The sequence below is a fragment of the Bison bison genome, unplaced genomic scaffold, assembly GCF_000754665.1.
Source record: "Bison bison bison isolate TAMUID 2011002044 unplaced genomic scaffold, Bison_UMD1.0 scf7180017864466, whole genome shotgun sequence".
In the NCBI taxonomy this organism is placed as follows: domain Eukaryota; kingdom Metazoa; phylum Chordata; class Mammalia; order Artiodactyla; family Bovidae; genus Bison; species Bison bison.
The window spans coordinates 2,724,157-2,737,138 of NW_011495027.1; the positions used below are offsets into that span (position 1 = coordinate 2,724,157).

At 37.5% G+C, this 12,982-nt stretch overlaps 1 protein-coding gene across 1 annotated transcript in view; it reads left to right on the forward strand.

The window, feature by feature from the left end:
* The window catches only part of WDR63 (WD repeat domain 63), an 86,468-nt gene that overhangs the window by 45,530 nt on the left and 27,956 nt on the right, over positions 1 to 12,982 (forward strand). The window contains exons 14-16 of the mRNA XM_010860318.1: positions 1,555 to 1,628; positions 4,353 to 4,500; positions 5,816 to 5,903. Coding sequence (XP_010858620.1) covers positions 1,555 to 1,628; positions 4,353 to 4,500; positions 5,816 to 5,903 — 310 coding nt within the window. The remainder of the gene's footprint in view (positions 1 to 1,554; positions 1,629 to 4,352; positions 4,501 to 5,815; positions 5,904 to 12,982) is intronic.

The following is a 12,982-nucleotide window of genomic DNA, read 5'->3' on the forward strand; positions in this document are numbered from 1 at the left end:
CACATTTTCAAAGTTTTTGACCATTAATACAAAATTTGGGGAATTTATACAAAGAAATAATCCAATTTGTGTCCTAAGATACACAGTCACATGCGTATCTTGACAAATCATGTCAAAGTGTATCCATGAAAAAGATTGGAAAAGGATATAAGGTAGAACTATATTTGATTTTAAAAACTTCTATTTCCCAAACTTTCATAATTATGTTTTGTTTTTTTTTTCAATCATTAATGCATAAAGCGCCAGAGTAAGTGCAAGTCTGGAGTCTTGAGCTTCCTACAAGAGGGAAGCCTTCTTAGAGGGGAAGGAAACATGGGTTCCTGATTGTTTGTCAATCACAGTGGAAGGTGACAGCTGTAACTGAACCTGACTGGGCTCAGGCCACAGCAGAGCCAGCCAGGCTTCCAGGGTCCTCGCTCCTGTGACGCCCACAGGCCTTAGCACTGCAGCACGTGTATTCTCCCACCCCTACTGTCACTGTTTATTTGCTGCTGGAACCCTCCACCTTTGCCGTTTTGCTCATCAGTTCTATCGGGTAGGTAGGGCATTGGGAAAAGTCATTTTTCCTGTTGATTTGAGAGTAGCGCTCTCATCAGTCAGTCAGTTCAGTCGTTCAGTCATGTCCGACTCTCTGCAACCCCATGAATCGCAGCACGCCAGGCCTCCTTGTCCATCACCAACTCCCAGAGTTCACTCAGACTCACGTCCATCGAGTCAGCGATGCCATCCAGCCATCTCATCCTCTGTCGTCCCCTTCTCCTCCTGCCCCCAATCCCTCCCAGCATCAGAGTCTTTTCCAATGAGTCAACTCTTCGCATGAGGTGGCCAAAGTACTGGAGTTTCAGCTTTAGCATCATTTCTTCCAAAGAAATCCCAGGACTGATCTCCTTTAACGCTGTCAGAGGTTGCCACAAACAATCTTTCACCTCATTTGCGAGCTGGCTGGTTGGAAACGTGGACCTTCGGGACTCTAAGCCACTAACCCTCCTTGGACTCCTCTGTGTGCTAGCAGAGTTGTGCCACTAATTACTGAAAGAATGCAGGTGCCCAGTATTCACTGCATGCTGTATCTAATTTAACACCAAGCCTCTTATCTATTGATTTTACCTGCTTAACAATCTCATAAAAGCACCTATGTTCAGCTCCATAATTAACAGTGAAAAACAGAAGTTTTTCTATTACATTTTGCATTTCTAATAATAATAGTAATAAAGTTATGGCATATCATCTATATATTAAAAACCAGAATGGTTTATGACTACATAGGTAAGTTTTCAAATTGCAGTAACTGAAAAATCTTAGGATGGAAATTTATATTCATACTAACTAAAACTAATTTTAAAATGTAAAAATGTTTCTGTGAAAAAGGACTGGAAAAGATGTATGTCAGAATTATATTTGATTTCAAAACCTTCCAGTTTCCAAATTCTGTGTTTGTGTTATGTTCTTTTAAAAAATGTTAAAGAAGAAAAACTTTTAACATAAAAAGCTTTGAGAAAAAAGTCATCACTGTTCTAGGTACACAGAACTTATTTCTAGCATTTTTAAAAATAGATTAACAGATTGGGAAATGTCTTTGAAAATCGAAGTGGAATATCCTGTCAACTTGTCACTTGTTCGGCAGACTGGTATGTCTTATTTTAATCATTACATTTGTTTTTAAACAATATAATCTTTATCTGATGCTTATTAGATTGTTGTGCTCTTCTGTTCCTTAAATAATCTTTGTTGCAGCAATTAAGCCTGATTAACTAAAGGACAGAATTTTACATTGTTGCTGGTTTTAAAAAAATCTTCTTATGGATACGGATATATTGTAAAAAGAAGAATGAACTAGATTTCATGATTGGTAGTATTGTATAAACATTATCCATAAGGTTATTCTGGTTCTTCATAGTCACATACTTGTAATTTTGCAATGTTTGTTTATATTCAATTTTATCTCACAATTATGAAGATGACAACATTTAATTGGTAAAGTTTCTTTTAGAAGGTGGAAGAGTCTTGCACTTTTTATTGAACATTTATTACAAGTGTTTTTATAAATAACTCAGGAACTATGTTGAAAAATGTTTATTTTTAAAACTTGTATCCCTCAATTTATAGAACTGAAAATTCATAGTGAAGTAGGACGTATGAATGGGAATAGTATTATCTACATCCAGATACTAGCAAAACTTTACAATTCCAAAAAGCTTTGACCCCCGTAGAAATCACGACCCCTTAAGCTTTAGGCACTGATTGCAGCAGAAGCAGCTGTGGAATGGCAGATGAAGGCATAAATAACTTGAATTAATTAATCCTGTGGACATGTATTGGGTAAGGTTCTGTGATTACAAGCAACAGAAATTGACTATAGTTACCTTAAGTGAACAAAATTACTTTATTGGAAGTTTATGACAATACTGTAATACATGCTTTAGCAGGTTAACTCTTTTTATATTGTCAATAACCCTGAAAAAATACTTATGGATCGAGGAAATGAGACTCTGAAGACAAATGCATCATCTACCTATAGCTCACTATGTATATGGTGAATAGCCAGAATGAATGGCCAGCCTCTTCCATCAGAAAGGATCAGTTCCAATCATTGTATAACTGTTCAAGATTCAGAGAAGAGATAAACCCAGAAATAAACCCATATGTATGTGGCCAACTGATTTTCAACAAGGGTACCAAGGCAATTTAGTGGAGAAAAATCGTGTTTCAACAAATGGTGCTAGGACAAATGGGTATTCACCTGCAAAAGAATTACCTCACACTCTCTACAAAAATTAATTGATTCATGTTGATGTATGGCAAAACCAATACAATATTGTAAAGTAATTAGCCTCCAATTAAAATAAATAAATTTATATTTAAAAATTAATTGAAAATGAAATAAAGAGCTAAATGTAAGAGTTAAAACTAAACAGCTCTTAGGAAAAAAACATGGACACACGTAAATATAAGTGTTTATGACCTTGGATTAGGTAATGATTTCCTAGATATTACACCAGCAAAGGGAATGCAAATCAGAATCACTTTTGATTAGATACCACTTCACACACACTAGATAGCCAAAATAAAAAAGACCAAAAAATAGTGAGTGTTGTTGACAATGTAGAGAAATTGGGATCTTCAAGATAAATAATACATCTGGTAAGGATGTAGAGAAATTGGAATTCTCAAAAATGATTCAGTTGCTTTGTAAAACAGTCTTAACAGTTCCTCAAAAGATTAAACATAGGTGATACCACGTAACTCAGCAATTCAAGTCCTTACTATATATCCAAGAGAGATGAAAACCTACACCCACACAAAACTTATCAACAAATGTTCATAGCAGGATTATTCATAATAGCAAAAAGGGGAAGTAACCCAGTTTTATTTATTCATTCATCAGTCCATCAAATGATGAAGGGGTATAAAGTGTAGTATAGTCCATACAATGGAGTATTATTTGACAATAAAGAGGAATGATGTGCTGATATATACTACAACATGAATGACCTTCAAAAACATGCTAAGTGAAAGAAGCCTGTCACAAAAGACCACATATTGTATGATTCCATTTATATGAAATGTTCAAAATAGACAAATTTGTAGAGACAGTAAGGAGATTAGTGGTTGCTCAGGGCTGGTGGGAGGGACTGAAGGAAATGGGGAATGACTGGTAATCTGTACACAAATTCTTGGGGGAGAGGTGATATAAAATCTTCTAAAATTGATTATGGTAATGGTTGGCACAATTCAATTAATATATTAAAAACCACTTAATTCTGTACTTTAAGTGAAAGAAAGTGAAGTGAAAGTATTAGTCACTCAGTTGTGTCCAACTCCTTTCGACCCCATGGACTATAGCCCACCAGGATCCTCTGTCCATGGGATTCTCCAGATAAGAATACCGGAGTTGGTTGCCATTCCCTTCTCCAGGGGATCTTCCCCACCCAGGGATCAGACCCACATCTCTTGCATTGTAGGCAGATTCTTTACCACTGAGCCATCAGGGAAGCACTTTAAGTGTACTTTAAGTGGGTGAATTTTGCGGCATATGAGTTATATTTCAATAAAGTTCTTAAGTTTTTTCAAAAAAGATTGCATCACAAAAAAAATTGTCAGTTGCCAAATTCAATTGCCATGTATGATAATATTAGTCTCAATACTAGCAAAATCATTAAATAATCCTATAAACTTTATAATTCTCTAAAATATGAAATGCAAAATAGTCCCATTTCATTAAAATCTTAATTTTGGAGATATCAAATATAGCCATAATCACAATGTCAATGTATAGCAGCGAGGATGGTAGTCTTGAGGTTATACCTCTTCTTTGTACTTAGTTTAAAAATAAACTGTAAACTTTTTTTAAGCACAATATGCTTTTGGGATATCAGACCACAGAAAGCCTTAACCCCTCAACCACAGGCAGAGAAAAAGAAAGAAGAAAGTATTGAAATTCCTTTTGATATACCATCTACTTTTCTGCATCTAGATCTCAGCTGGAAACCTCTCTCAAAGGTAAGTAACATGGGATTTAGTCCATTTTATTTGCTTATATACACTATATAGTTTAAAAGTAGAGCCCCTCAGATTAACACAGGGCATTACAACTCATGTATTCATTCAACCAATAAATTCTTTCATTGAGAAGTATTATGTCTGCCTAGGTCAAAACAGAAATCACAGTTACCATAAACTCAAGATGGATATTTGTTCATGTATAAGCAAGCAGCAACTTACCAATGTTTTTTTTTTTTTAACAATTATTCATTATTACATAGCAGTTGCTTAAAAATTAGTAAGCTCTTAAGTTAGCCCAGAAAAGCTAATTTTATCAGTCTTATAGCCAAAATTCTACATGTTTTACCCATCAATAGTAGAATTGTATCACAATACTTATGACCAAATAAAACTGAAGGTAGCTGAAAGAAGAATTGTTTGTAGTTGTCTTCAATGGCAGAGCTTGAAGAAAAGTAATTTTAATTTAAGAAAAGTAGGGCTGAGAATTAGATGCATGTGAGAAGTATGAAGAAACTTCTGACATAGATGGCTCTTATTCTTTGAAATGTCTAATTCTATTTCCAAATTTAATATTTTTATTTTCTTTTGATTTACAAGTATCACTAAAATTATGTTATCATGCATTTGTTCCCAGTGGAAGGGAAAGCACAGAGGGGTGGGAATATTCATGAAGTAACTAGAATTAGAAATTTTCTAGGCAGGATTTATAGAGCTGTAGATAGTTTTAAAAGGAACAAGTAAACAAAGGTCACCTGAGACTAGTTGTCTAGCATGTGGACAAAATTTCTAACGGAGAAAAGTGGGGAGGGAGCCATGAGGGGGAAACGCTGTGTGTGACGGTTTCCCATTCTGGAGCAGAGCTGGGCCACTGGCGGAACTCAAGGGCTTGTGTGTCCCTGAAGGGACTTGACAGTTCCAGGGAGGTGCAAGGTCCTGCACAACTGTTTAGAACTTTCTTTAACTGAAAGATTTAGGGAACAGGGAAACAGGCCATTATTTTATATTAAAACTAACAATAAGATAGTATGAAACAGAAGACAAAACAGTTTGAGAAATTTAACAGCATATGAGACTTTGGGATTTGGAAATGAGCCCCCAGACAAGCTCCCCTCAGTAGCCCGGCTTTAGAAACTGTGGTTTAGGTACTTTCTGTGGGGAAAAGCAACCAAAATCTGAGGAAGAATGGAGAAGGGAGGAAGAGAGAGAAGTAGGGACATAGCCGTGTGGGGACAGAGGGAAAGGCAAGAATAAATCAGCCATGGACAGTTTAAGGATATATGGTAATAATCATTCCTATATGTTCTCTCAAAAGATAAGGCTGTCTAAAGGCGAAACAACTTTAGACCACTGCCCAACCAAGTTAAGCCTGAGCGAAGACAATCTCCTTTTCAAAGCACAAGGTAACTGCCTTTGCTTATTAAAAAGGCATTTAATAAGGTTCCAGAGTTAGTAGTTTCTTATGTCTAAGGTGACTACTTGCTGGGATAGTCTAATTTGTAAAAAAAAAAAAAAAATACAGAAAAGCAAACCCTCCAGTATGGAATTTTACAGTTGCTGTGATAGCTACACCAGGCACGCTGAAACTGCCTGTATACACCAGAAGACTTGATAGAACTCAGTTCAGTTCAGTTTCATAGTTATTGAGCACATTCATATATTTTTGAAAGCTCATTATACTAAAAAATTTAATGAAGATCACTTAATGAGTATGTATGTGCTCAAAGAATAATTCTACAGAATGGAATGCATCTCAAGTCTAGCAAACTAAATTATGAAGTACTCAGAAACAAACCACCATTCTCAATCAGAATAGAAAAACTAGTGTTTATACAGCACCATAATAAAACTGAGTAGAGAAAGAACAATTGATTTTTAAATATATCGCAACCTGTACAGCCTTTTGGAAGTAATTGAAGGGTGTGCTTATAGGCTGTCAAAACTTAAAGGTACGGATTAATATCCCACCTGGAGAGCAACACATAATGAAAGTATACTGGAATCACTAGCAGCTGAAGTATTTTCCAAACATTTGCCTTATCAAAAGGACTTACATTTATAAATTGTTCAGTGTTAAGTAATAAGACACATAAGGCAAACATAATATAACTAATATCAAGCTTGGGCAAAATTCACCTTGAAGGTATATTTTTCATAGCAACAACCCAATACCTCATGCTGAAAAGAAAAAAATGGAATCACAGAATTTTTAGAGACATTTTCAAAGCAATATTAACACATTGCATGTGTTTTATGTACTCGGGCCTCCTTCATTCCAGAGGGTGAGTAAGGAGAGCTCCCTCCTGCAACTCCTCCTCTTTGTATTCCATTATTGGTTTCCATGGATTGAATTCCAGCCATGGGTCAGGTACTGTGCTAATATTGCACTTGCTGTTATTCATTTAACAGATATTTATGAAGCATTTGTTTTATGCTAGGCCTTGGGAGTGCAATGCTGAGCAAAATAGACACTAGTAATTAGAACAGTCCTACAAGCTGGGAGTTATCATTATCAATGTAAAATTAAGAAAACCAAGACTGTAACTTGTAAAAAGTTATCGATGTCCTAATCTTATTTTTTTAACCTAATGAAAAAAGATGATCATCAGGGTATTAGTGCTTTTATCCAGTTTATAGTAAGGGTACGATTATGGCCTTTAAAGTGTGGGCTTTTTTTTCCTTTTAACCGTTTGATTGAGGTATAGTAAACATACAATAAAATGCACATGTTAAAATGTTCAATCTGATATATTCTGACATATTAAAAACCCGTGAAACCATCATTGTAATCAAGATAACAAGTTTATCCATCACTTCCAAAAGTTAACTCCTGTAGGGACTGTCTTTGCAATCCCTTCCTCCAGGACCTCTCCCACCTCCACTCCCAACCCACCACTGATCCACTTTATGTCACTAAGAGTTTGCATTTTCTAGAGTTTTCTGTAAATCACACAGTTATACTTTTTGGGTCTGTCTTCTTTCAGTCAGCTCATTATTTGGGGATTCATCCAAGTTGTGTATATCCGTAGTTTATTCCTTTTTATTCCAGAGAAATATTTCATTGCATGGATATACCACAGATGTGTATTCATTCCACTGTTGATGGGCATTTGCATTGTTTTCAGCTAGGACATAAATAAAGCTTCTGTGAATGTTCATATGCAAGTCTTTGTATGGACATATGCTTTCATTTGTCTTGGGTAAATATCTAGGAATGGACTGATTAGACCATATGGCAGGTGTATATTTAACTTTTAAACAAACCACCAGTGTTGTCCAAAGTGTTTGTAACCGTTTACATTTCCCCCTGGCAGTATATGAGAGTTTCCTGTTCTCCTACATCCTCACAGTTGGTGTGACTGGTCCTTTCAATTTAATCATTCTGAAATATGGTGTGTGTGTGTGCTCTGCCACTCGGTTGTGTCCAACCCTTTGCAACCCCATGGACTGTAGCCCACTAGGCTCCTCTGCCCATGGAATTTTCCAGGCAAGAATACTAAAATATGTTATTGATATCTTATTTGCCTTTATCTAATGGCTAAAGATGTTGACCATATTTTCATGTATTTGTTTGCCACCTGTATATCTTCCCTGGTGAAGTGTCCAAAATTTTTGTCAATTTTTTAGTTGTATTGTTTGATTTCTTATTATCGAGCCTTATGAGTTCCTAATATAATCTGCATACTAGTCCTTTATCAAATACATGATTTGCAAATATTTTCTCTCAGCCTGTGATTTATACTCTAATAAATCATTGTGTTATTCTCCTAACATTTCCTTTGAAAAGCAGAAGTTTTTAACTTTAATAAAGCTAAGTTATGCTCCTTCTTGACCCAAAGCAGAGGTCTTTCTAAAGTGTGCTTTTTAAAATGCATTATGAAATATAACTACTTATTTAAAAAAAATATGAATTGTAACTTTAACATTCTTCAAGTGAGTATAATTTCTATTGATCCTTCATTTCTTTACATTAGACTCTTAGCCCATCTCTTTCTGATGATTGCCTAAATATGTTACCATCTCAGGAGACAGAAACCTTTTTTTCCTTAGAGAACATCATATTTCATTTTAGTGTAGGCACAGCTAACAATAGGGAATGGGCACATAAAGCTCAACGTGGTAAGAGAATTATTTAGAAATACTGTCATCCTTTAACTTTTAGAGGATAATTTCCCCATTGTTATTATCGTCATATCTGTATCTATTCAAAACAGATATGAAATGTATTAAATTCCTACAAAGTTCCAGTGTCTGAGGATATATCTGTGCATAGACAAGTCCCTACTTTCAAGGAGCTTACATTCTGGTGGGACACACACTAAAATAAACGACAAATCCATTTCTGCATCTGCTTAAGGAAGGGACTACATAAAAGAAAACTTGAAGCATGACCCAAATGCCATCAAACAGGAGCTTCATCAAATGAATGTTCTCTTTCCAGACAAAATCATTTTGTTGAGATTTTTTTGGTTTAGTCACTAAGTTGTGTCTGACTCATGATCCCATGAACTGTAGCCCACCAGGCTCTTCTATCCATGGGATTTTCCAGGCAAGAATACTGGAGTGGGTTGCCATTTCCTTTTCCAGGGGATCTTCCTGACCCAGGGATCAAACCCATGTCTCCTGCATTGCAGGCAGACTCTTTACCGACTGAACCATCAGGGAAGCCCAAAGTCACTCAGTCATGTTTGACTCTCAAATACCCTAGTTAGAGCTCCAACTCCTGATAGCTGACCAGCAACAGGAGGCAGAACATGGCCGTAGTAATGCCTTTAGAGATAAGAGGCATGTGTTAGAAAGATCCAGGGGATCACCAAGTTAAGTCTTTCACTTGATCCCCTGGGTCTTTCTAACATATACTTCTTATGGCCCTTGGAGATTCCTTAGAAAAAGGTGTATTTGACTAAATCAGCTCAGAAAGGAGATATGGCATATGTTTTTAATTCTCATCTGAGACTATAGTTGGCCATGTCCTCTTACCTGTATTAAGTTGATATGTCAACAGTACCACAAATCAGAAAAAGACTTAACTTTCACTTGGTGATCCCCTTGGATCTTTCTAACTTATGCCTCTTATCTCTAAAGGCATGACCATGTCCTGCCTCCTGTCACTGGTCACCTTTCAGGAGTTGGAGATCTAACTATGGTATTTTAAGATCTTCCTTGCACACGCTGCCATCTATCTACCTACTCTGGCCAGATTTGGACCTGTTGACTAGAACACACTCATAGGCTTCTCTATCACATTTTGCTTGTTATGATGGGTTCACTGATTAGGAATCACAGGTTCATGCTGTTCTACCATCATTTTCCTGAGTTCCTTCAGTTTGTGTCTGGTACTCTGTTGCCATCTAGTGGCCACAGGCCTGCCACGCTGCTGCTAAGTCAGTTGTGTCCAACTCTGTGCGACCCCATAGACGGCAGCCCACCAGGCTCCTCTGTCCTTGGGATTCTCCAGGCAAGAGTACTGGAGTGGGGTGCCATTTCCTTCTCCAATGCATGAAAGTAAAAAGTGAAAGTGAAGTCGCTCAGTCATGTCTGACTCTTCGCAACCCATGGACTGCAGCCTACCAGGCTCCTCCATCCATGGGATTCTCCAGGCAAGAGTACTGGAGTGGGGTGCCATTGCCTGCCATGTTAGAGCCATAAAAGCCAGTGCTCTTCTAAATAGTAACTTTTCGATAAGGTTTTTTAATTTTTGCAATCAGTCTGAATCTCCTTTCTTAAAAAAGAATTCTTTCTATATTTCTTAAAACTTCTCTTGCTATTGTGAATGGGGATTCTTTTTTGAAATTATAATTTTGAATTTATATTAAGTATAAGACAATGCTGATTTCAAAGCAACTAACTTGGCTAAATCTTTTAGTTTATCTAGAGATCCTCTTGAATATTCTTTGAAAGCAACTCTATGAATCCTATTCACTTTGCCCTTTGTATCCATTTCTTTCATGGTAAGTTTTTTCTAGTGTTCTTTTAACAAATAGTGATCTTCAGAGAGATATTTTCAGGAGCCAATTTTATGAGCCAATTGTTGTATCTCCTCTTATCAAGAAAAGCACTAAAGTCCTTCATGGTGATGACGATTCCTCATGATACCAAAAGCTTCATGGTACTAGTAGAAACCTTCTGGAAAAATATGTGCTTAATTGCATTATTCCCTTTTCACCAAAATCACATATAAATCACCTTTCCCCCCTGTGTCTTTGGAGTAATTTTTCAGAGCTTTTTGAGGTTCTGTCTTTATATTCTTATAAGCAATAGGATGTAGATTTTGGATGCTGGGTTTAAATTCAAAAGCCACAATTTATTATTTGAACAGACCTGTCTGTGCCTTTTCCCCCCATGTGTTTGAAAGGAGAGAGATGAAACTAAGGGGAGCAAATAATAGCAGCAACTACCTCCTAGAGTGTTATGAAGATAAAATGAGCTAATACATGTAAGCTGTAAGAACTGCTTATCATCAATTCACAATCAGCATTAGCTACCATCTGTGAGACCTTGGGCCAGCTACTTAATCTCTCTGACCCTCAGTTTACTCACCCTTGAAGGAGGATTAACACTTCAACACCTTGGGAATTATTGTGAGAATGGAATGATATGGTTTAGTGCACACAGCTTAGTGCCTGGTATGTAGTCAGCACTCAGTAAATGTTAGCAACTATTAGCAGCTGCTGATGGAAAATTCATGACCTGTGTGGATGATGTTGAATTCAATACATATCCAAGTTATTCCAGGCAAGTCTGAATAAATGCAGCTGATGATAACATTTTTCTCAGGCCTCATCTTCTTTGACCATCAAATTAAATGCTATTGACTAAGCCCGTCTTCTTGGAGCTCCCACCTTGGATTCTGAGATTTTCCTGATCCCTCTTTAGTGTCCCTCCTCTGATCCTTTTCCTGGCTGCATTTCGCCTTGCTGCCCTCTCATCAGGAATTTACTTGAGCTGTGTTTTCCCTGTTGCACACTCTCCCTTTGATAACATAGTGTGCTCTCCCACCTGTGCTGAGGATCCTTAAGTCTTGTCTCTCACTGTCTCTTTGTACTGAACCCACCCCACCCATACAACGTCAGTGCATCTAGAATAGAACTCATAACATGAGTCACCCCTGCCTCTCTCCTCAGGCCCCCATGCTGTCTCTCACAGAGGATAACTAAATCTGTGTCCACAATGCCTTTTCCTTTTCGCACATTTGCCTTTTCCTTTGCATTATCAGCAGTGACCCTTGGATGAGACACTTGGTTCCCCTTGTTAGACCAGGGGAGCACTCCCTCAGGAAACATTTTTTTTGAGGGTATTAAATCTTTTATTGATTACACATGATAATGGATGATACACAAGCTTCATTCCCATCTAAAACTTTATCTGGTACCATAATTCAATTTAGATATATTGCATAGGATGTGCCAACAGTCATTAATAATAATAATAATAATAAAAACTCCATGACTTGGCATGGGTGACCCTTTAAATGGTCACCCATTTAAACTCCAGGTCACATCACAGTAACTGTCAGTTCAACTATACCAAGGTTCTGAAGACAACAGCTTCTCCACCAAAGCAGGTTGTAAATAAATTTCAAATGGAACCTGGCATCACCCTGAAGGGATTCTAACTTCACACGGTAGTTTACCAAAATGGCTTCAGAGTAGACTAACTTTACGCAGCACATTAAAAAAAAAACAAAAATGACATTTAATTCAGCATCATGATTAGACTATGACATTTAGCAATCAACAGCATGGGTACAAAAACAAAATCTACATTAAACCCTTTGTTCGAATGCTTTACACTTTCCACAGAACAGAAACTAAAATAACCTGTTATACAATTAGTCACAAGTACAGTCCTCGAGTTTTTTGCCCACACACATGAGTGTTGTCTAAAACATGTCTTCTTTGTAGCAGCTAGGCCCTGCCACCACTGTGCTCAGCTGAGTTCGCCAATCTGTTGTAAGCTGTAGCTTCCCTGTCACTTCTCTGGCTCTCCTCTCCTGCTAAGCTTTGTTTCCCAGCAGTAATTAAAACCTTCTGCCACTGCCATAGCTCCTGCTGCTGCTGGAGCCACCATAGCCACCTTGATTTTATGGTTTGGCAAAGTATTGGCCTCCACCACCATAGGGGCCAGAACTTCTGCCTCCAAAGTTTCCTCCTTACATGGGTCCAAAATTTGAAGATTGATTGTTGTAATTGCCAAAATCATTGTAGCTTCCGCCACCTCCAAAATTGCTTCCATCATTACCAAATCCGTTATAACCATCCCCACTGCCAGCATATCCGCCACCACCACGGCTGCCACCAAAGTCACCTCGACCACTGAAGTTCCCTCCACGACCAAAGTTGTCATTCCCACTGAAACCACCTCCACGACCACCACCAAAGTTTCCAGAACCACTTCGACCTCTCTGGCTGGATGAAGCACTAGCCATCTCTTGCTTAGACAGGGCTTTCCTAACTTCACAGCTGTGAAGTTAGGAAAGCCC